This window comes from Pteropus vampyrus, unplaced genomic scaffold (genome assembly GCF_000151845.1).
Source record: "Pteropus vampyrus isolate Shadow unplaced genomic scaffold, Pvam_2.0 Scaffold543, whole genome shotgun sequence".
Lineage (NCBI taxonomy): Eukaryota > Metazoa > Chordata > Mammalia > Chiroptera > Pteropodidae > Pteropus > Pteropus vampyrus.
This window is the reverse complement of record NW_011889324.1, coordinates 1,321,914-1,346,725: the sequence shown is the minus strand read 5'-3', so window position 1 is coordinate 1,346,725 and position 24,812 is coordinate 1,321,914. Positions and strand designations below refer to the sequence as shown.

Sequence of the window (24,812 nt, the reverse complement as noted above, 5' to 3'; positions counted from 1 at the left end):
CCTATCTGCATATCAGACCTATTTTTCTGAAACGATTTTGAATTTCACCTCCTTTTGACTAGCCGGAGTTACCAGATGAAAAAAATGAAAGCCCTCAGTCCCTAAAAAGCTTTCTTACCTGTGTCTCATTGCAAGGCAGCATCACTATACTGTGTCAGAGTGTGATAAATGCTAAGGAGTCAAGAACAATCAGGCATGGAAAGGGGATTGTAAATATCCAAGGGGTTACCAAAACTTTGGTTAGGAAAGCCAAGGAAAGCCTCACTGAGAAGTGCCACCTCCACTAAGTGGTAACCCAGGAATGCATGTTAATTTTCTCGAGGTTTCCACATATGCAATTTTCTTTCTTATGCTGTCTTAGGAGGAAGGCCTTCTTGTGCTGTCTTCTGACTGAGGCTGCTGTTTTGATAACATTACTATAAACCCAGGTGCAGCTCCCTGATAAAGTGTATGGAAGGATTTAAAATATCTTTTGCTGCCTTTGTAGACCTCAGGAGGGATTGGTTCAGGCAAAATATTTGACCTGCCATCTGAGAATAAGTAAGTGAAAAGTTACCTTGTGCTCAATCTCCATCCAGGTGCAGATCTTGGAGCCCAGCCCAGTCTTCCACACCACTAACCCCAGGGCCAGTCTAAGGCAAATGAGCATGACCCTCCCAGATATAATTTCATTAGAGAGTTGTGTCTAATTAGCTATTTTTTAAGCAAAGTTATATCAATGTTTATCAGTTGGATCCCTTATTGGCAACAATTACTAACCTAAAGAGTAGAAACATTTGTAAGTACTCCCCCTTCTCATTTATCCCGTCTCACAACCTCCTAAGAGCTCTTCTCCATACGTGCACATATGCGTGCATGCGCGCGTGCGCGCACACACACACACGCACACACAACATTTGGTCTCCAATGCAATCAAAATTCAGAGATAAGAGTAGTGAAGATGATACAGAGTTAAGCTTGACATTTATTCTATGAGGAAACATTACAGTATACTGTAAAGACCTTACATTTTTCAAGAAACATAGAGTTTGAACTTTAAAAAGTCAATGCATTGCAAAAAAAAGGCAAGTGAAAAACAACTGTTGGCAAAGTAGATTACTTTTCCCATGGATTTAAATGCTGAAATATAACAGTGAATTGGTGTTTTATCAAAAAGGAAGAAGAAAACTCACAAATAGAATGAATAAACTGAGCTGAAAACTTCAGAAAGAAATTAACCAAAATATGCCAACGCCATATGGAAGGCTGGGCTCCACCAATAACTCAGGGTTTTTTACTTTTCCTTGATAAAATTTTCCCCATTTTAAAAGTTATCATCCCCCTTCTCTCTGTCTCCTTATATTCTTCAGTCTACAAAACCTGGAGATGCTTCCTATTTCTGGGTCAGACTATACTCTGAGATTTTTGTTTTTTGTTTTTTGTTTTATTTATTGCAGGCAGATTGAAATGCCAGAACTCCAAAAGACAGAGTCTAACCCAGGGTTTCCATTCCTCTTATTCTCAATGAAACAAAAAGCTAAGTGTATTGTTATTTATTAAAGCAATATGATGGGGACATCACATTCATCACTTTATTCTCAACTACTATGTATGTTTGAATTTTTTTCATAATGAAGTACACAATCTCAGGACTAAACATTTTCCAGATACTATTTACTCTGCTGCCAGCCTTTTATGAGCAGGAAAGAATTCTAACTTGTCTAGATGGTCCTGAACTTCATAAGTGGCATCACACACTTGATGACTAGAGAGCAGAAAAGAGTGGGGATTTTGCTTATAGTCCACTCATGTAGAGAGTACTGCTCAAAAAAAAAAAAAAGGATGGGGCTGTTCTGACCCATTAATTACTTTTCCCTGGGGCCAATTAGAATTTCCTTTTTGCCTCATTTACCTTGGAGAACAAGTATCTTCCTAATCTATACGTATAAAAAAAGAACAAGTTCATTATTTCAAAATGCTGCAAATCATGTTACCTTATAAGGAGAAAGACATTGTGAAAGGCATGATAATTGTCCAGGCCATATAATCAGAAACATTTGATACTAAAAACAGATTTCAAACACATTCTAATTATCCGTCTTTTCTCTCCCACATGGCAATATTTTCATTTCTCACAATTATCTTTCCTCCCTATTCTTTCTTACCCATCAAGACCTCATGCCTCCCCAGCATTTTACAACTGTTCTTGGCACTCTCCAGGCTTTGTTTTCTATTGATATTGTTATCACTATTTTTGGCTACAAAGAGGCAGTGAAGAATGTATCCAGATTAGATCACTTCTAATCCTCTCCATGGCCATCATCGTGGTTAAAGCTACCATTTTGTCTAACCTGAATTACTGCAGTAGCCTCCTAATTGGTCTTCTTGCCTCTGCCTTTGACTGTCTGCAGCCCATCAGTCAGAATGATACTGTTAAATTCAGAGTCAGATGCCTCCTATTTCTGGACCAGATACCCATATGGCTACTAATTCAGTTTCTTTAGGTTTTTCTCAAAAATTACCTTATCAATGAGGCCTTCTCTGGTTACCCTAACTAAAGTTTTAGTAACCCCTTAGACGTTTACTATCTCCTTTTCTTTCCTGATTGTTTCCCTCTCCTTAGCATTTGTCACAATCTGACATAATATATATAGTACTCATTTATCTTATGTATTGTCTATCTTCCCCACCGAATGCAAACTCCATGAGATTATTGTCTATTGTCCAAAGATTGTTGTCTATTTCGTTCACTATTATATTCCCAGCATCTAGCAGACTGCCTGTGATATAGTAAGTACTCAATTAATATTTGTTGAATCAGAACCTACAATAAGTGTGTGTGTGTGTGTGTGTGTGTGTGTGTGTGTGTGTGTGTGTGTGTTGGTGGGACTGAAGGTTGAGGGATAGGGTAGGAAATATTATATGATCATTTTACTCTAATCAGACATTCTCCTATTTACTAACTCTTTTCTCTCATTCTTGCCCTTTCACTTCAAATCATATTTTAAAATCTATCAAGTTTCTTTCTAGTGTGACTGCCATTGTCCTAATTCAGGTCCTCACACCTCATGCCTAGATTTTAGCAAGAGTTTTCCATTTATTTTCCCCAATGTCCAACCCACTGTCAATGCATTCTTCAAAGAGTCTAGTACTCAGCAAGCACCCAGAAGTGTTGTTTTCCCAGGCCCCTTTAAGCTCATACCACATGCATAGGGCCCAGAGGTAGTTATGATATATGAGGCTCTGAGTAGAAAGATGGTGGATACAAGTAGATTATTTGTGAAGTTCAGAGATGGATTAATGCTTGAAAACAGAAGAAAGACAGAGTCAGGCTGAAGAGGAAAATAGCTGTCCTGATTTCTCAGAAATGATGGTAACACTAGAAGAGAAGAATCAAGAAGGAAAACTAATTATAAGATTCCAGCTTCAGCATTTTCCCTCAAAATTTGTAAGATGTGTAGGTGACATAATCTAAAAATTCAAGCTAATGTGCTATGAAATGAAGGTATCTTTTTTTTCTCTGAGCTGTAGTCTTTGAAAATATTCATTTTGTGAAGCTAGGATAGAGATTGAATTTATGTTAAATTGTGCTTTACTTGTCATATATATTTATGTACTTACTTATTTACATTCATACATCTGAACATTATATATATCAAGAAGGAAAAAGAGAAAAAAAGATTGAGTTAGTTTTGTGACTCATTGCTTTTTTTTTTCTCTTTAGTGATCTTGAAAATTATTTTTCAGCTTGTTGCCTACTAATAGAGATTAGATAAATACTTCATTTGTATTTCCAGGGGAAGAAATGTAAAAAGTAAGAAGTATGACATATAAAGAGAAAGTTGGTGCGGAACCAACTTCAAGATCTGGGCCTGCAAGGCATTATGTGATACTGAAATGTCTCTAGTGAGAGCATTTACTACTTGGGGTGGGGTGGGGAGTGCTCTGTATCTGAAAACTGGGAGATTTTGTCTGAGGGGTGCACAAAGTCTTGGGAATTGTAAACAAAAGTATTTGTGTGCACCACTACAATGATAAAGTTTAGTAGTTACGACAGAGACTGTACAACCCATGACGCCCAAAATATTTACCATCCAGCCATTTACATTAAAAGTTTGCTGACAATTGGCGTACAGGGTTGAATAGAAAATCTCAGAGTACATTGCAGGTAACAAGGACAAGTACTGTTTGTGAAATGTCTGTTTCAGTTATGTGTGTGGGATATTGAGTCATGATGCAAAATATATTTCTTACTATGCAGAGCAATCCAAAAAAATTTAAAAGGGCTCTTGTAATCCATGTTAAGAAGTTTGGACTTAGGAGAAACCATTGACAGGTTTTAAGAAGAGTTGTAATTTAATCAGTATTGTATTTTTAGCAAGATCTTCTTGGCTGCAGTGTGGAAAGTGTGATGAGGAAAGGCAGAATGGATGAGAGGAGGCAAATTAGGAGACTAGTTCAGTCATCCAGATGAGGGATGCTATGAGCTGGACCACAGTAGTGGCACTAGGAATGAAGAAAACTTATCAGAAAGGCTTATTTGCGGAAAATCTCTTGTGTGTTAATTTGAGGACATGAAATACTTCTTAGTTTTTCACACTCCATATTTTTCTGCTAAAGGAAAAAAAAAAGAAAACTAGAACAGTATTGTCAAAGTATCTCAGTGCTTAGCATTGCATGTAACTCAGTCCTGACATCCAAAACCTGAGAACTACATCCCAGACTGAAAAAATGCAGGGCCACCAAGGCAAACTGGACAAGGACATTTAAACAATAGGAATTTAAAAATGGGTTGATCTTTTAATTCTTTATATCAAGGCTTCCTTTGGGGAAACTGGTGGATTCATTATCAAAGACTTTATGCATATTGAGATCATTCTTCTCCCTCCTCATTTTTCTTTGTTGACATCACTTTCAAGTTTATCTCCATGTAAGGACTCTTACCCACTAAGAAGAACTAGTTAAAGGGCCTTTGGGAACCTATTACCACCTCTTCAACTCCACCTGAACTATGAGGCAGGCATGGCAAACAATTCCTAGGCCTCTGGTGGTCAAGTGCTCACAATTCACTTTTCCCAACTAATTATTTTTATACCCTGAATTTTTTTCTTACAATAGCCTGGGCTTTCCATTTATTTTTCAAGTATGCTTCCCCTCCCCATTACCACTACCACCTTGTTTCTGCCCTCAACCTCCCTAACCCTCAACCAACTTTCTGGATCTGAACAAGTCACCGAGGCCTGTTGTGAATATGCATTGGGATTGACTCCAGCTGTGCTGACCTGTCACACACATGAATACATCCTTGACAGACTGCATGAAACCCAAAGGGACAGATGAATATAGGGTCACTAGACCTTCATTTCAAGGGCTGTTGACTAACTAGAGTGCATAGACTCTAAAAGGAGCCATTGACCTGTCATGCATGACTAATGCAACTTGAAAGGCAGGCATTGGGTATATAAAGAGTAGGGAGATGCCTATGAAGCTGATCAAAAACACCCTGGCCTGAAAATGCCACTGCTACAATCGTTTCTTTGGACCATGACATTGGGTTCTCAAAAATCTCAGTTAAAATGTTGATATGTTTTCCAGATAGACAAATGCCATAAGACATTAACATTCATTTTTAATACTCTAGTCAGGAAGAACTTATCAGGTTGGTTACCTGTCCATTAAGAGTAGCTGAAAAAAGTAATAATTTCTAAGTAAATAGACATAATTTTGAATCATAGCTCTTCTACTTAGTAGATGAGTGACCTTGGGCAACTCATCTATGTTCTCTAAGCCTCTATTTTTTTTATAAAATGGAGCTATCATCATCTTCTCCAAAAGGTTACTGTGAGAATGAAATAGGATGATGTTTGTAAAGTGTCTAGCACATAGTTGGTACTCAATAAAAGTTCGGCTCCCTTAAAACATAGTAAATAAAAACCCTAGAAGGGATAGAATACAGTGAAATTTTAGAGATAAGTTAGAGTGGAAAGAGAAGTATGGGAGACACAAGATGGGGGAAAGCCCTGGTTGGGGAGAGGGAAACAGAGTAGAGAACCTGGACAACTAAGGGAACTAAGGCTTTGGGTACCTGGGGGAAATCAAGACACAGAGACACAAAGAGAAGGAAAGTAGGGAAGTGTTGGGACCACTAGCACATATACCTCCTCACCTCTGGGAAGAAACAAGGGTTTCCAGCAGGGCTCTGAGGACTCCCTGCAGTGCACTCACTAATCATTGAGATGGTTGGGTGGGAGTACAGCCAGTGAGCCAGGAATTTCATGTAACTGAAAGAATCTTTTGTCACTTCCCACCTGTACTGCTTCTTCACATCAAAAGCAGCACATGGATAGAAGAAGCAGACATGTGCAAGTAGGCCACTTGTCAACATGGAAGAAGGTTAAGACCTAACACTCTAAGAGAACACCTTTCTGCTCCCATCGTAGATAATTTTGTTTGACTAAGGGCCACATTTCCTTGTAAGTTGCCACCTGATATGCCTTCCTAAGGCATTTATGTTCTACAAAACCAAAATAATGAAAATGGTTAACCCTATTTGTCCCTGGAGCAGCTGACATCTATCAGAAACTGGCCCCTTAGGCATCAATTCCCACCATATTTCTTGACCTCATGCATAGTAAATTAGTGACACACATGAGGTTAGTCACAAGCATCCTGTTGCCAAAATGAGGAAATAGATCATTTAATATATATATATATATCCAGTCATGGTGGAGTAAATAAATGCTGTCTTTGCCTCCTCTCACAACCACATTGAAATTACAACTAAACTACAAGACAGCCATCATTAAGAACCACCTGAAGTCTTGTTAAACATAAGCCCTATGACTGAGGACAAAGAGAAGAGGCCACCTTTAAACAGGTAGGAGGGGTAGAGATACAGGATGGGATGGTTCCACACCCACATGTGGCTATTGAGAATGGGGAGGGATATATTGGCTGCAGATATTCCCCTAGAGGAACAAGGGGTCCTGGTCCCATTCGGGCTCCCCTATGCAGGGTTCCAATACTAGGAAGAGAAATCTCCATAACTTCTGGCTGTGAAAACCAGTGGAGATTGTGGCTGAGTGAGACAAAGGGCTACATGGGTCCCAAGCATTCCTCTTAAAGGGCCGGTGCACAGACTTACCTGCTGACAAACTCACCTGCTCTGCGGTCCAGTGTTGGGTCAGCAACTCAAAAGCTGCCAGGGACATATGGGGAGGAACTTAGTTGTCTGGCTTCAAGGTGAAGACTGGAGGGGCAGCTTTCTCCCAGATAGAAATGCTGAGAGAGGCCACTGTTCTGTTGTTGGGCCTTCCCCTCATGCACCATGAAGACACAAGTTACCACCATATCTGAGTCTTTAGCAACCTGACTAACACTGGTTGTCCCACCCTGGTGATTCCCTGAGACCCTACTCCACCCAGCTTTCAGGCCCATCCAAGCCACTCTCAGTGGCTTTCCATACAAATGGCCTGACTTGGCATATGTGGCAGACTTTCCTAAATCTCTTAAAGTTTCACAAACCACAAATAAGCAGCATGTGGACACAGAGTACCCTGTATCTCTTGCTGAGCAGCCCCAAACTTGGTGCTAGTGGCAGCTGGCCTCAGTTCTTGGCTTGGCCTCTCAAGGCACCTCCAAGACCAGCATGAGTAGCAAGCATCTGCAGATCGCTTGGTGGCTCATGCCAGGTGACCCCAGGCAGGGTACAAGTGGCATCTGAACTTGACCTATGGCAGGGCCCCTCCCAAGAGGCCCTGGGGCCAGCATGCCTGGTGGCTGGCTTCAAGTGAAACACTACCTGGGCCCTCATCCAAGAACAACATACCCAAAGGGCACACTGGGCTGGCACCAGAACCCTGCTCAAGTGAATCCTACTCTGTAGGGTCAGTCCCTGCACAACAGTTCCTCTATTGTAGTCACTAGCCAGTCCTCACAAACAATCAGCTTGAGGGTCAATCCTTCTCATTGACATGCAAACAGCAACCAAGGCTCAACTACATCAGGAGGACACATACAATTCATACAAGGGACAAACCTGGAGCATTTGGTCAGGTGACCAGAAAGACTGAGCCACTGGATCCCACAGAACACCTACTACATAAGGCTACTCTACTAAGATTGGGAGACATAGTAGTCTACTTAATACATAAAAAACAAACATAGGGAGACAGGCAAAATGGGTAGACCAAGAAACATGTCCCAAATGAAAGAACAGAACAAAATTCCAGAAAAAGAACTGAACAAAATGGAGACAAGCCATCTACCAGATGCAGAGTTCAAAACATTGGTTATAAGGATGCTTAATGAACTTAGAGAAAGAGTAGATAAACTCAGTGAGAACTTTAACAAAGACATAGAAAACATAAAAATGGAGATGAAAACATGAAAAAGAACCAGTCAGAAGTGAATAATACAATAACTGAAATGAAGACTACCTTAGGAAGAACCAACAGTAGGTTATATGAAGCAGAGGATTGAATCAGCGACTTAGAAGATGAGGTAGTAGAAAACACCCAATCGGAAGAGCAACAAGAAAAAATAATTCAAAAAATGAGGATATTTTAAAGGGCCTCTAGGACAACATCAAGCTTACCAATATTTCCATCATAGAGGTACCAAAAGGAGAAGAGAGCAAAGAATTGAAAACCTATTTAAAGAAATAATGACAGAAAACATCCCTAAACTGGTGAAAGAAATAGACATACAAGCCCAAGAAGTACAGAGAGTCCCAAACAAGATGAACCCATAGAAGTCCACACCAAGACATATTATAATTAAAAATGCCAAAGGTTAAAGACAAGGAGAGAATCTTAAAAGCAGCAAAACAAAAGCAATTAGTTACCTACAAGGGTGTTGCCATAGACCGTCAGCTGATTACTCAGTAGAAATTTTGCAGGCCAGATGAAATATTCAAAGTGATGAAAAGCAAGGACCTACAGCCAAGATTACTTAAACCAGCAAAGCTATCATTTAAAATCAAAGGACAGATAAAGAGCTTCCCACACAAGAAAAAGGAGTTCATCACCACCAAACCAGTATTATAAAAATGGAGGAGGAGAAGAGGGTGAGAGGAGGGGGAGGAGAAACAATAAAAAGATCAAAATTATAAATAAGAAAATAGCAGTAACTACATATTTATCAACAATTACTTTAGATGTAAATGGATTAAATGCGCCAATGGAAAGATATAGGTTGATAACGGATAAGAAAGCAAGACCTTTACATATGCTGCCTACAAGAGACTCACTTTAGATAAAAAGACTCACACAGACTGAAAGTAAAGAGATGGAAAAAGATATTTCATGAAAATGGAAAGGAAAAAACAAACAAACAGACAAGAAGTTGGGGTAGCAATACTTATACCAGACCAAATAGACTTTAAAGCAAAGGTTATAACAAGAGACAAGAAGGACCAAGTAATTCTACTTCTGGGTGTTTATCTGAAGAAACTCAAAACGCTACTTTGAAAGTATATGACATGCATAGGTTCATTGCAGCATTATTTACAATAGTCAAGATATGAAAGCATACTGGGTGTCCATCAATGGATGAATGAATAAAGAAGAGGTGATACATATACACGATCAAATATTAGCTATAAAAAAAGAATGAAACCTTGCCACCTGTAGCAACTTGGATGGACCTAGAGAGTATTGTGCTGAGTGGAGTCAGACAGAGAAAGACAAATGCCATATGATTTCACTTACATGTGGAATCTAAAGAACAAAATAAACAAAACAGAAATAAACTCATAGATACAAAGAACATTTTGATGGTTGCCAGATGGGAAGGGGGTTAAGAAGTAGAATGGTAGTCACAAAATAGTCGTGGGGATGTATAGTATAGCACAAGGAATATAGTCAATAATATTGCAATAACTATGTGTGGTGTCAGATGGGTGCTGGATTGATCGGAGCCATCACTTCATAAGTTACGTGAATGTCTGCCTATTATGTTGTACACCTGAAATTAATATATTGCATGTCAACTGGAATTAAGTTTTTTAAATTATTTAAAAACTTTGTTTATAAATTTGAAATGATTTGATATCATGCCTCTAATCTAATAACTCTCCCACTTGATGCAGAGTTACAGTGCTTGTCCATGACCTTGGATAGACTTATGCTGCATATGTAAATTCTCCTTATCATGTGAGAGTTTACTTTCTCTTTCTCATCTTTTGAAAGATCTTATTTAGGAACAGTTGTCATTCCCTTTCAGGGCCAAAAAAAAAAAAAATACAAAACGGTATAAGAAGATCAAGGAAACATTTTTCCTTTGCCCTTTTGGTGTGGGCTAACCAGAAACATTTCAAATAGCCAATGATGTAATGGCCTTCAATCCAATGACAGGCCAACCTCCTTCTTGTACATCTTTATGAACATTTGTGACTCTGTGTGAACATCTGTGCATACATCAGTGTATGTAACTTCATGTGTCCCAGCATGTCTGTTTGCATCCTGATGTAACATCTGTTAAACTGCAGTGCTAAATAACCAGTTATTGCTGTGGCTTTAGGGCTAATTCTGGAGAATATGGTGCAATCTCCATTTAACACAGGTGGGTAGAGATAATAGGAAGATGGATGTCTATGGAAACAGTGCATTTCCTTGAGATCATTTTTAATTGTCCAGAGAGAATAGGTCATACCAAAGCAATTTAGCCTTTAATCACTAAAGGCACTATTTGGAAATGTTCTGCCCTACTCCTTTTTTTCTGCTACTCTGATTCTTTCTGCCAATTGCAGCCAGAATAAATACTTACAGCCTAAGACCTAAGTCCCAGAGAATAGTCTGAATAAAGAAAGCTTGTCAGGGCTTTCACTGCAGCCTTGTTACATGCAAAGTGTGAGCCTCTCCTATTGCTTCGCTTTCAAACCTGAAGGCATCAAAGTGGCAGCCAGGTCATCTTTGCTTTAAACTCTTTTCCTCTATTGTGAGCCTCTACTATTTCTCACCTTTTTAAAAATTAATTCTTCAGAAAAATCCTACTGTAAAGTTGGCCCCAAATGGTTTACTTTAAAGAATGGTTTTAGTGCTCTTGTTTAAAGTACCATCCTGTAAAGCCTTTATCATTCTTGATACAAATGGGTCATTCTTCATCTGCAGATAAAAGTACCAGACACAGGTATCACCTGGGGTGGGAAGGAGGAGAAGTACTCACGAAATGACTGGAGACTGGCTGAAGGAGAGTCCCCTCTTAGTTGGAGAGTTGGTGATTCTGTGAAGTGGAAAATGCAAGAGGAAACTTTTGGGCCCGAACATCAGTGACCCCTAATATTCTCCTAGGCCTAATACTTACCCCCACCCTCAAACCAACCAACACTCTCCAAGACACATTTCACCAAACACTTAATATTTTTTTCATAAGCCTTTAATACTAAAATGCATTAAATTTTTGAAGCAGAGAAAACACATTTAAAGGGGAAACAGAGAACCACCAGATAAAAGGAAACAATGTGGCAGATAACACCATTTAAAACATAATTGTAATAATTTAATAAAGCTGCTTTATCATCTTCATAAAATAGACAGAGTGGTGATTCTTTTTCGTCTTTTTTTCTTTTACAATGTTTCAATCACTGTGAAAATGTACATAACATACAGATCAGCATATACAACAATTTCATCTTCATATAATCAGCAACAGAGACTGCTTAATGAGACATACTGCACTTGCATCCCTCTAAATTTCCACCCTGGTTTGACAGGTAAACAGTAATAGTGTCATCAGGCTCATTCCCCTCACTAGAGGAGCGAAGGCAAAAGCCTTTTGCAACTAATACCTTAGCATTCAAATAGCACACAGAGGTATTTGTTGCTGAATTTCTAGCTTGAGCTAGTCTGGCTCTTGGTCATTAAAGTCTGTATCCTAGCCTTCCACAGCTGAACGCCAGCCAATGCCAGTAAAAATTTACTTAACCAGTGCCGTATTGGTGTTAGCTGGTTTGTTTGCTAAGGTTGACAGCAATTTTCAGTTAGTAGCAAGGTCATTTTTAATTGCCAACACAGCTGGAGCAACAATCAGCATCATTAGTTTTCCCTAATGACATACAGTGCTTTCCAATCAAGATCAAGTTTTTGTGGGTTGTTCTTTACCAAGAGCGCCTCACAACATATCTTTCAGACAAGGTGGTTGATTTTCTTTGTTTTACAAAAGCATTATGAGTTCTATTTGAAATTAATTCATTTTTGCACAACAAGTGACCCACAGGCCAATTCCAGCCTCACAAGCAAAAAAGAGAGCTGCAACAACTTCATCAGGACAATGTGTTTTGCTCTGGAATATTTCATTATCAATATAAAGCCACCCAGTCCCACCCCCACATATCCCCTTTGATTATTACTTTGTTACATACTTAAACTAAAGAACAACATCTCAATACACTTCAGTGTCAGCAGATACAATTTGACTCATGAAATGACATCCTTAAATGTAATCTTACCAAGAAGGCAAACACTAGGACTGTATACAATGGACTTCTTAAGCTCATTTATGCCAATTTTTCAGTCATTTAGGGTCTTATTATCCTAGGTAAAGAGCCAAGTGGAACAGACTTGTCAGGATGTTTTGGGGAACATTCAGCATCAAAATGATCCCCATAAAGTAATTGGAATTCCAGTCAGAACTTCTATTATGTACAATAATAATCATTTTCCCACCCTGGATGCCCAGTCAAGCTATTCCTTATACCTCTGCCTCTCCAAAAAAAAAAAAAATGCTCTTTGTGGACCACTTTCGTTTTGCTCATTAATGATATGATAGAGCTATATGAAAAGTTCAACTGACTTGCCTTCATACAATCAATCATATGCTGAAGTAACACTACCATGATGATATTCTGGGTGGTACCAGTTTTCAGTATTCTAAGTCGTATACCCTTTAACATTTTTGGTTAGTGATCAATAGGTCATCATGTCAATGAATTAGTTTAAATAAGCACCTTAAGTGCAATCAGCTCTTTTAGGCAGATTTCCTCTGAAGCAGAGATATTCAAAGTGTAGTCCCTGGCTAGCTGCATTAGCATCACCTGGGAAATTTTAAATAGGCAAAGATTTAGGCTCCATCCCAGATCTACTAAATCAAAAACTGTGCTTTAACAAGCCCTCCAACTTTAGTGGGCATCTGATCCATATGGATTGTTAGGCCCCACCCTCAGAGTTTCTGCTTCATTTGGTCTGGGAGAAGACAGAATTATCATTTCTAACAAGTTCCCAACTGATATTGTTGCTGCTACTCCAGGGATTACACTTTGAGAACCAGTGTCCTTCAGGTATTATAGGATCCCTTGGCCCAATACCTATTTGGGCAATAAGGTGAGCCATGCTTTACTGGCTCTAAGAGGATCAAAGGGATGGTAAGTTTCATTCTGAACAGATTCCAAAATTAGTCAGTATAAAAAAAAAAAAGGAAATTCCACATAGCATGGTTCCCTTCTCCCTACATTCCTTGTATATAGTACAGTCCCATACTTGAGGAAAAGCAATCAATCAATGCAGACTAAACCCTTTACAACTCATGAAGTTTACTTGCCCAGGGATGTGCCCAAAGTGGTTGTTAGCAAAGCAAGTCATACTTCAGCATCAACTCCTCCCCAAAAGGGACAGCAGAATAAATGGAATAGAACTCCCCAGTATTTTGGAACTGAAACTGCTCCCTCATATTTAAATGAGTAACATGTTTAGAGAGGGAAAAGGAAGAATATTTGGCCCTCTAGTCTTTGTGACTTTTCATCAGACGTGTTGAAAAGAAAGAGTGAAACATACGAGCCAAAGGGAAATTTAGGATCCTTGCACACACCTCCTATTTGCAGGCACAGCCTATCTATAAAACCAGCTTACAAAGCCCTCATAGAATGCACTTGTGCTTCTGGGAGAATGTATACATTAGACAATTATAGAGGAAAAAAAAAGTTATTTTCTTAATGAGGGGAATTCTCTGAACATGCTCAATAAAGGGTCTGGAAGCCAAAAATATCTCTGTCTGCCCACCAAGAACAAAGTATTTTGATAGGGAAAAAAAAAAAATAAGATAAGTTTGTAGCTAGAAACTGAATTCTGAAAAAAAAATGGAGGAAGAAAAGACAAGAGAAAAGTAAAATCAATGCTACAGCTATTCTAACCATTTTAAATTTAGCTGGTAAGAAGTACAGTAGCCAGTGGCCTCTCTGGCTCAACAGCCACATAATATTCCCACTTGCCACAATCATTTCAACTTCTTCATTCTCACTGAGCATTGTATGAAATACACCTTACGAAAACAATCAAATTTGACTTGCAAGTGATCTTGAGGTGGTAGCTTACAACATAATATCAGGATGGATCAGTTGAGGAACAATCTAAATTCTATGGTCAGCCATTATAACGTTAAATGAAAAAAATGATTTTAATGTGTTAATCAAATAATAACTTGCAAACAGAAATATCTACCTAATTCAAAAATTACTAATAAAAAAAATGAATCAAAGGGGAAAAAAGAGTGCATGAGAAAAAGTGAAATGAGCCAAAATGTAGATGTCATGGTCATTGATCTCTAATTGTTTCAGTTTCAGAGGGAAATTTGCAGCCACACCAATATTTTGCATGAGGTAGTATTCAGCACTGAATAAGAAATAAAGATAAATTTGTAGCTTCATTATAGGTTCTTTTTCAGAAATATTCTCCCCTACCTAATCCCATCCCTACTGCCTTACCCCCCCTCCCTTATATCCCTCCTCCCATCAAAGAAAATATTCCTAGTAATGTATAAAGCCAGGAACTCAGGCAAAAATAACTAAAACATTTAAAAGAGCTGACTTACCTATCTACACTTAAGAAAATACATTCTCTTCTGCATTCTAGTGCTCTAACCTCTGAGCCTTTTTTCTAGATACTCTTGAATTTCAAAAAATGAAACAAATGAGAACAGAACCACAAAACTTGTTTCTGTAGAAACAACTCTTTTAAGATCAAAGCAGAGCAAAAATGACATATTTGTTTACTTTTAAATAACAAACTCAGGCTGCAAGAATACTATGTTGGCTATTGAATATTAATAGACGATTAATAAACGGGGGAGTTGGAAAAATGATAAACAAAAAAATGTGCATAACAAACTTGTTAATAAAAAAGGTGTATTCCTAGCCTACAACAGTTAACTAAATCTAAAGAATTTTTAATATTTTCCTGTTCATATTTTTAATTTTATAAAAGTATTAGTCATAAAAAGACGAGTTCAAGTGTCCAAGTGTCTCCATAGGGAAGGCACAGTAATTAGATTAGTGATGTTGTTACCTGTTACCTGTCTCTTCCTAAATGTATACTTTGTACTGCTTACTCTATCTCAGTTATAATTCTATGATACAGAGCAACATGAAGTCCTCAATTCCATGACATGCTTTGTAGTGTAATTCTAATTGTGACTGGGAAACAGAATCAGGAAGTGTGTGTCTAAAAAGATGTTAATTTAGATCTCAAAATAAATTCAGTCTTTTTGGGTTTTAGATGATTGGAGACAGGGAATTTCTAAGCCTGGAAACTGATAACTTCAAGAACAACTTTTGTTCAACTTTACTGAAAATTAGAAAAATTGATCTCATAAAACTTTCAGCATAGTATTTCTGACAACTGCAAATTAGATAGCAGAATATCCAAAAATAACTTTCTGCAGTGATCTATTACAGATCTGAGCAGAAGACTGAAAGGCAGGCAAAATACTCTGCAAGGTGGTAAGCAATCACTACACAGGTATCTTTCAAGAGTGAGTACCCTCCACGTACTCATTCTATATGTGTGGTGTTGCTCATTTATTTGCGATCTCAGTTGTTTACACTTTTGTTTTTGTCTGTAGTTTTATTTATTTTTTTAAGAAAAAAAAAAAAACACCAACCTCTAAAAGCCTTTGCCATCACCATACACATAGCAATTTGCAATATCAAATACAACAATAGCATAGCTAGCAAAAGGATTCTTAAAGCAGGGGTATCCACAGCAAAGTAGCGGCATTGGAAAGCACTCAAGCTTCAGAAACAACCTTTTGAGGGCTTGTTTTCACATCACTGAATCAATGAATAGTACACAATAAATGACCATTAACTTGCCTACACTACAAATCAGTGGCGAGCTTATTAAAGGTGTCCAGAGCTTTTTTTTTTTTTTTTTGCTTTTTTTTTAAATGTGATCCTCCACAAACAACGGTAATTTATAATTTAGACATAGAAAAATATATAAATTCAAATACTTAGTACATAATACTTTTCACAACTGAATTTGTCTGTTTCCCCAACATCAAGGCCCCATGAACAACTCAAGCCAAAGCTAATTTGCTCCCACTGAACACCCCCACTGCCTGTTGAAATGAGAGGGATTGTCACAAAATGATAGTCATTTGTAAGCAATAGATTTAGGGAAAGCTCTGAAATAACAGCCACTCAAGAACCAACTATTGGTGAGCAATTAAAACAATCAGCTCCTGCTTCTTCACTAGCCATTATGATTTCTCTCCTTTCTTCTCCAAGACTGGTTTAGAGAACTATATCCTTCAGACGCTTCACACCAGGAGACTCTTTGTCATGAACCTCCTTCAGAATGGGGTTGACCTCATGCATGACTTTCTCACTGTCAGCTCCACGGGGCTCAGCCTCAGAGGGACGAGAAGGGCCATTGTTGACATACTGCTCCAGATCACGGGCTGGCGGTGCCAGGGAAATGGTGTAAGACACAGAAGGCTTGGTGGGCAGAGGGCTCTTGAGGTGCAGGGGGGAGGTGACAGGGCTAATAGCTTCACAGCCATTGCCCGCTTCCCGGATAGCGCCATTGACCTTAGGGCTGCAGATGGTCACATCAACAGTCCTCCTGCCTTTCAGGGTGTGCCTCTCCTCAGCTGGGTGATCGCTGACATCTTTTCCAAAGGTTGCGAAAGTCCGCTTGGTGGGGCCACAGTCATCATAAGCCTCAACATCTGCAGCAGTAGCTTCAATGGACAGCGCGATGATGTTCCTCACATGCTCAGGGGACTTGGAGCGGGTGGGCATGGGATTCCGGGGCATCCAGCATCTGTCAGAGTGGCCAAGAATCCGGCATTCTTCTCTGCAGTGAAATCCTTCGTTTTGATCTGTTTGGAGAAAATAAAATGTTAATTTCATCATCGGAATTTCCCTGGAATAATTGTTACTCCTCAATGTTCTGGTTTCTTAGGTACCCATAGGTGCTTCTGGGAAATGGCACTTTTGATAGTCCTTTATTGCCTTTTGGGACAAGTGTGAAGAATTGGATTTTTAAAAAGCTGTAGATCTCCTCCCGTCTACTCCTCCTCCTTTTTTTATTATTTTTATTGCTGTTTCTACCGCTGACAAAACTAAAAACCTAAAGGGAAATGCATTATGATGAAAAATATATATTTAAGAAAAATTCACCCTGAGTATCAAGGTCCTGAAAGTCAGCACTTTTATCAACAATTCCTAAAAAATCAACTGTGTTTGAATGTGGTTCCAGCAGAAGAGGAAGTAGAAGCAGAGCAGAAAATATAACTGTCAGTATATCTGAAAAGTTTTGGCCATATTTTGAGCAACAACACTGCCAACCACGTTTCCACCCTACCTGTCAATGATACAGTTTAATTTTAGGTTGGTATCATGTTGTCTTTGATATCACATCACTTCTTTTTGACCACCAGTCCCACCAGCCAGTCTCCTCACTAAGTGATTTATATAACTTGATTCCCCATCAGAAGGAATATACTTCCTTCTGACCCATAAGCTTAAATTGGTCCTATGCACATATCACTCATAGGTTGAACATCATTTACTTACACCCAACTATCCATCCCTCCTTATCTTCTTTATCTGCAGTTTTATTAGGGTCATATTTCTTAAAATAATCTTCCATGGATTACTTTAGCCCTATCATAGGAAATCTCAGCAATTAGAGTTCATAATTATTGATGAGATATGTATTTCTCTTTTCATATCAGGTTAATTTAGGGTTAACTTCTGCCTGTCCATAGGAAGAACTGTTAATCTCAATGTCTGGTTTATACCCTAGTTTTCCAGATCCATTTATATTTATTTATATACTTGCATGAGGTTGACCTAATGGAAATTTTCATCACATTGCAGTATATCAAAATATGAGCAGCTTAACATTTATAAAACACCTTGGAACAGGATTGGAGGAGGTGGGGAGACAAGGAAGGATTGCAAAGACAAAATACATGTCTCCAAAAAAGTTGGAATATATGCTATGATTGTACTTTTGCAGGGGGAAGTCTGCAATTCAGAGTCTTACGTGATATTAGTCTACATATAACATGCCTTCTTTATATGCTTATAGTTTCTTTGTTTCTTGATTATTTTCAAAGAATAAATGGCATAGAAAAGAGTCATTGCTCTGCCTCATTCATCAAAGGTTATTTTGGCAAAGGGGTACATGGAAGGATGCTCAAGAAATAATGGTTGATTTGGATGTATGCTTATCATTTGGAGAAAAGGCATTGGTAACAGCTAAATGTCAAGGCATAATGCACGCTGAATCCAGATTTCAACACAATTCTGGGAATGGTCTTTGATCTAGTTTAAACTACTGAAAAGCCAAACAAAGGTAATATTTCTTCCATGTACCTGGACATAATTTGTTAATTTATATTTAAGATGACCATTTTAGCCCCATTTCAGTGTTAGAGAATGAAACACTCAGAATTTTTCAGTTTGGAACCAAATAACAACTGAGCATTATCACCAACCGGATAAATGTCTTCCATATAAATAAGACTATGTTTCTACAAACTCCAACAGAGTTCCACATCAGGGGTGCACGGCCTCTTCTGCAAAATGAAAGGTTTTTCAAAGCACTTTCTCTGCCTCTACCCTGCAAACTTCAGTGCTGCTATCTATCTGATAGCCTATCATCTTATGTTCCTGGGAAGCAAAAAGCATGAAAGCAAGGGAAACATCTTAGGACATACTTAAGATGTAGACTTAGTGTAGACTTAAACGGTATGAGTGGAAGAGTCTATGGCTGATCCACCAACAATCAGTTTTATCCATATTTTGTGCTTTCCCCCAGAGGCCCAGGATTTCTCCAGTAGAACAGAATTCACATCTTTAAAATTTTCCAAAAAGATGTTTATTCCTCCCTAACTTCTGAGACCCATCTCATAACTTTCCAAGTAATAGCTCTAAAGAATTAGTATGAGGCAACCTGGGTGTCCATTAATGAATGAATAGATAAAGAAGAGGTAACACACATATACAATAGAGTATTAATCAGCCATAAAAAAGAATGAAATCTTGCCATCTGCAACAACATGAATGGACCTAGAGGGCATTGTGCTGAATGGAGTAAGTTGAACAGAGAAAGACAAATGCCACATGATTTCACTGAGATGTGGAATCTAAAGAACAAAATAAATGAACGAACAAAACAAAAACAAACTCATAGATACAGAGAACAAATTGATGGTTGCCAGATAGCAGGAGAGTTAGGGGGATGGGTGAAAAGGGAAAGGGATTAAGAAGCACAAACTGGTAGTTATGAAATAGTCATGGTGATTGATGTATAGTATAAGGAATATAGTCGATAATATTGTAATAACTAAGTATGATGTCAGATGGGTACTGGGTTTATTGGGGTGATCACTTTGTAAGTTATATAAACATCTAATGTTGTACACATGAAATTAATATATTGTATGTCAAATATTTTTAAAAATAAAGAAATTTGATAATCTAAACCAAAAGTAAAAAGAAAAAAGAGAGAGAGAATCAGTGTGAGTGTTCCTATGAGAGTAGAGAGTAAGGAGTTCTAAGTAAGGGAACAGTTCAATAATTAACTTGTTTCTACAAATCTGAGCAAGTGTTTCCTAGAAGTCAGTAAAACTAATATCCAGAAGGCTGTGGGATACCTGTCCTTTTTTCTCTAAATCAGGACACAGAGGCATAGAGCCCTTAGCCTTTGAGCCTGGAAACATGGACATGTGACCAGCTATGAAGAGGAAATCTCAGCTGACCTTAACACTGATATTACAGGTCACTTGCTCACAATCCTAAAGCAGAACAGTAGTGAACTACAGTCTAATAGATTCCTTTCAATGGGCTCCACATAAAACTCTAATTTCTTTTAAAGTTTTAGTATCAGGTGGCTGTCTTCAAATTTGGAGATACAGAGTTTTGTTTTGTTTTGTTTTGTTTTTCAACAATTCAGTAGGAAAATGCATCCATGTGTCACCCCAAATCCAAGTACACTGCTTCTTCTCTATAGTAGGCTGCTCCTAATGAACAACAAGAGGAGACCTGGAGCCTCAGCACAGAGAGCAGAGACCCCAGTGACAGACACCTTGAAGATCTTATGAATCTAGAAAGACCAGAGCAGGGAACTCAGTCCTCAGAAGCTTCTCTGCAAAGACGGTACTTCACTCTCTGGGAAGAAGAAAAAGTAAACTTACTCAGTGCCCCCAGGAATGCAATCAGTCTAAGCCTACTTACCAATCTCATTAAGCCTACCCTGGCCATATATAAGCTAGAATAACATGTAGTTTCTTGGATTAGTTGCATTGCTCTTACCTTATGCAATTGAAAACTTGAATCTAAGAGATGTTTTTACTAATAATGGCTTATCTGATATTTTTATATCTCTATTTTGTTAAAGCCTTACCAAGAGTAGTGACTTGGCACTTATCATTTTAGGTATCAAACAACACTTGTGACATTTGTGTCAATATAACAGAAACAGAATCTAACCTAGCTTTGGTGTTTATAGCCATATGAAATATGAAAGAAAACATGGTGAATATAGATAGGCAGAAAAAATGTCTTCCCAACCCATGATAACCTACATTCATAAATGTGCTGTAGATGAATAATCTTTTAAAAATCAAAACTTCAGTTTAGTAAGAATTTAAGTGTGTATTAAAAGAACATCACAATACCAAACCCCTTAAAAAGAGCAATGAAGGCAGTTCAGATATAAAGAATAAAAGCAAAGAGACTACTTCTGGAATTGTATAGGGCTGGTAGAGATGATGTATAATGCCTGTCATCATGTAGTACCATGGCTGGGCTTAAAGGTATGAGACTAGAGAGGAACTCTTTGTATAATAAAAATTAATTGTCAAAATACCAGCTCCATCTGAAACAGAAGTAGGCTAACAATTCATTAATTGCCTGTTAAGGTTGCTCTTATGAGCTTTTTGTGACTCTATACCTTGCTACATGTTTCTATGAAAGTACTGACCTGAGCCTAGGCAAAGCAAAATGTAAGACTCTAAATCCCACACAGAGTTGTGGAAATTCAAACACATTATCATGTATAGATAAATTCAAAGTACCTATGATTAGGGGTGAATGATGAATTTGCAAATTGGTTTTCCTTGCTTCTGAAATTGTCTCCAAGATTTTCAAAATAAAATGAGTGAACAATTTTAGAATAGAGACACATATCCTTAGTTCAAAACAGATCAGATTAATTAAAAAATAAATAAATAAAATACAGAAAGATTCCAGTCAAAATGGCATAGAAGGTAGATGCTGTGCTCACCTCCTCTCAAGACCACATCAAAATTACAATGACACTATAGAACAACCATCACTGGGAGTCACCTGAGGTCCAGCTAAACAGAAGTCCTAAAACTGAGGACATATATAAGAAGTAACCTCGAGACTGGTAGGAGAGGAGAGACGTGAAACAGGCTGGTCCCACACCTGTGTGTGACTATCAATAATCAGGAGAGTTATCTTAGTTGCAGAGACCCACCCCCTGAAGGAGCCAGGAGTACCAGCTCCACACTGGGTTCCCCAGCCAAGAGTTCCAGTTCCAGGAGAGAAGTCCTCACAACCTCTGGCTTTGAAAACCAGTGGAGATTGTGGCTGAATGAGACAAAGGTCTATGGGAGTTGCAGACATTTCTCTTAAAGGGCTCATGCACAGAATTACTCAGTGATGGACTCACACGCTCTGGGCTCCAGCACTGGGGCAACTGCTCGAAAAGCACCAGGGATATACGAGGAGGAACTAAGTTGTCGGGCACAGGGTAAGGGTGGCTGCAAGGGTGGCTTTCTCCTGGACAGAAGTGCTAGTAGTATCCATTTTTCCTTGGTTGAGCCCACCCAGCTCCCAGCATGTGGATGTAGGTGGCCACCATATCTGAGTCTCCATCAACCTGGCTAACACAGGTTGCTCCACCCAACTGATTCTCTGAGACCCTACCCCTCCCAACTAGCAGGCACACACAATTCTCTTCCAGTAGATTTTCCATACAAACAGCCTGTCTTGTCTCATGCTCCAGACTTTCCAAAAATCTCTCAAAGGTTGACAAACCCCAAAGAAGCAGTATCTAATCTCACTGTGCCCCATACCTCTTGCCAAGTAGCCCCAAGCCCAGAACTAGTGGAAAACAGCCTCAGTTTCTGGCTTGGAATTCATTTGTGGATTGCTTTGTGACTCTTTTCAGGTGGCCCCAGAAATTCACAGGCTATGGCTGAAATTGGCCTACAGCTGAGCCCTCCCAGGAGGCCCTTGGGCCAGCACACACAGTGGCCTGCTTCAACATTACCAGAGTACCATTCAGGGCAGCATCTGAGGAGGACACACCCAAAGGGGAGACTGGCAGGCACCAGAGCCCTGCTGATGTAAATGCCGCTCCATAGGGTCAGCCCCCCACAAGCCAATCCTCACAACCAATCATCCCAAGGGTCAATTCCTCCCATCAACATGCAAATGGAAAACAAGGAAGGAACACACAACCCATACAAAGGACACACCTGGAGCACCTCACTCAGGTGACCAATGAAGACTGCCACAGAGCCCCACAACACACCTACTAAATAAAGACACTCTATTAAGACCAGGAGACATAGAGGCTCTACCTAATACACAGGAAGAAACACAGAGTGGGGAGACAAAAAAACATATCCCACATGAAAATAAAACAGAACAAAACCCCAAGAAAAGAATTCAACAAAATGGATGCAAGCAATTTACCATATGTGGAGTTCATACACTGGTTATAAGGATGCTTGATGAACTTAGGGAAAGAGTAGGTGAACTCAGTGAGAAGTTTAACAAAGAGGAAGCATAAAAATGGAGATGGAAAACATAAAAACGAACTAGTCAGAAATTAAGAATACAATATCTGAGATGAAGAGTACATTAGAGGGAATCAACAGGTTAGATGACTGAAGTATCGAATGTGCGATTTAGAGGATGGGGTAGTGAAAGACACCCAATGAGAACAGCAACAAGAAAAAAAGAATCCAAAACAATGAGAATAGTTTAAGAGGGCTCTGAGACAACATCAAGCATAACAACACTCACATCATAGGGGTACAAGAAGAAGAGAAAGCAAAAAAGTTGAAAACCTATTTAAAGATTAATAATGGAAATCTTCCCTAACTTAGTGAAGAAAATAGACATACAATCCCAGGAAATTCACAGTCCCACCAACAAGGAACCCAAACACGATAACACCAAGATATATGATTATTAAAGGGCCAAAAGTTAAAGACAAATTGAGAATCTTAAAAGCAGCAAGAGAAAAGCAGTTAGTTACCTACGAGGGAGCTCCCATAGGACTGTGAGCTGATTTCTTAACAGAAACTTTGCAGGCCAGAAGGGATTGAAATGAAATATTAAATGTGATGAAAAGCCAGGATCCACAATTAAGATTTCTTTATGCAGCAAAGCTATCAATTAAAATTAAAGGACAGAGTGATGTCAGAAACACGGTGGAATGAGAGATGTCCCCAGATCTCTCCCCTTGAAACAAAAATAAGCTGAACTTCTAAAACTCAACAAAAAGCACCCAACCTGCACACAAGCACATCTGAACATGGGATCTGCGAATAAGAGCGACTACAGGTCCAAACCATGGAAATCAGGCGGTCAACTGGGAAAAAAAAAAGCTGCCTATTACAGCTGAAGCTCCATGCAGGAGGAGAGGGAGAAGAGAAGACGAGGCGAGTTCCCTGAACAATCCTGCCTGGAAGAGTTATGAACTCTAGGAAGCACTAGTGCCCAGGGATCAGGGAACAAAGCAGAGAAGTGGGAATGGCAGAGAAACCACAGTTTTATTACCAGTCATGGATGCAAAATGCCAGGCTAAGCTGCAGCTCCCAACACCAAACCCAGAGGGCACCTCCCCATATATTTTTCAAGACCAAACACCACAGAGCCCCAAAGGAATCTGAGCAAATGTTACCGAAACTGTCATTAACACTGACAGGGACAGAGACTGAGGATAGCAAGCATGATTGAATATTTATAAGAAAAAAAAGGCATTATTAAGACTTTATATAAAGAGAGATCCAAGAGACTTGGACGGCACCTACTGAAAACCAAAAGAAAAATGCCTTTTTAGCAAGAGGCTAAAGAGAAACCGTATATAATAAATCTTTCTGGGAAAAAAAGCAGAATACACTTCCATTAAACCCCAGGCGGAGAAATAGTCCATTAATCACCATGAACAACCAAGGCGACACGGCAGCTCAGAAAGAAAGAGAAAAATCTCCAGAAAATAAGCTTAAAGACATAGAAATATGTGACTTAAATAACAGAGAATTCAGGATAGTACTTCTGAAAAAACTCAGTGAGATCCAAAATAATTGATATCAACAATTCCAGGAACTGAAAAACAACCAAATCAGCAGAATGAGTTTTTTAGCAAGGAAATCAAAACCCTTAAAAAGAACCAAATAGAAATTTGGAGATGAAGAACACACTAAAAGAAATGAAGAATGAAATAGCAAGCTTGGGAAATGGAGTTGACCAAATGGAGGAAAGGATCAGTGATATCAAAGACATAAATCTAGAAATGTATCAGAAGGAAGAAGGCAGAAACGAAAGAATGAAAAATAATGAAAGA

At 38.8% G+C, this 24,812-nt stretch overlaps 1 protein-coding gene and 1 long non-coding RNA gene across 4 annotated transcripts in view; one reads left to right on the top strand and one right to left on the bottom strand.

The window, feature by feature from the left end:
• Window positions 1–8,752: 8,752 nt before the first annotated feature.
• Window positions 8,753–23,597, top strand: LOC111733246. The gene is made up of 3 exons (XR_002777912.1): window positions 8,753–8,832; window positions 15,400–15,402; window positions 23,513–23,597. It is a non-coding gene; the product is annotated as an uncharacterized LOC111733246 (long non-coding RNA).
• The window catches only part of PCDH19 (protocadherin 19), a 110,309-nt gene continuing 98,995 nt past the window's right edge, over window positions 13,499–24,812 (bottom strand). For 2 of the 3 annotated variants that reach the window (XM_023525250.1, XM_023525251.1), the window contains one exon: window positions 16,484–17,073. In XM_023525250.1, the coding sequence (XP_023381018.1) occupies window positions 16,484–17,073 (590 nt within the window). Of the gene's footprint in view, window positions 17,074–24,812 lie in introns of all 3 variants that reach the window. The other variant, XM_011383832.1, reaches the window with a different exon arrangement.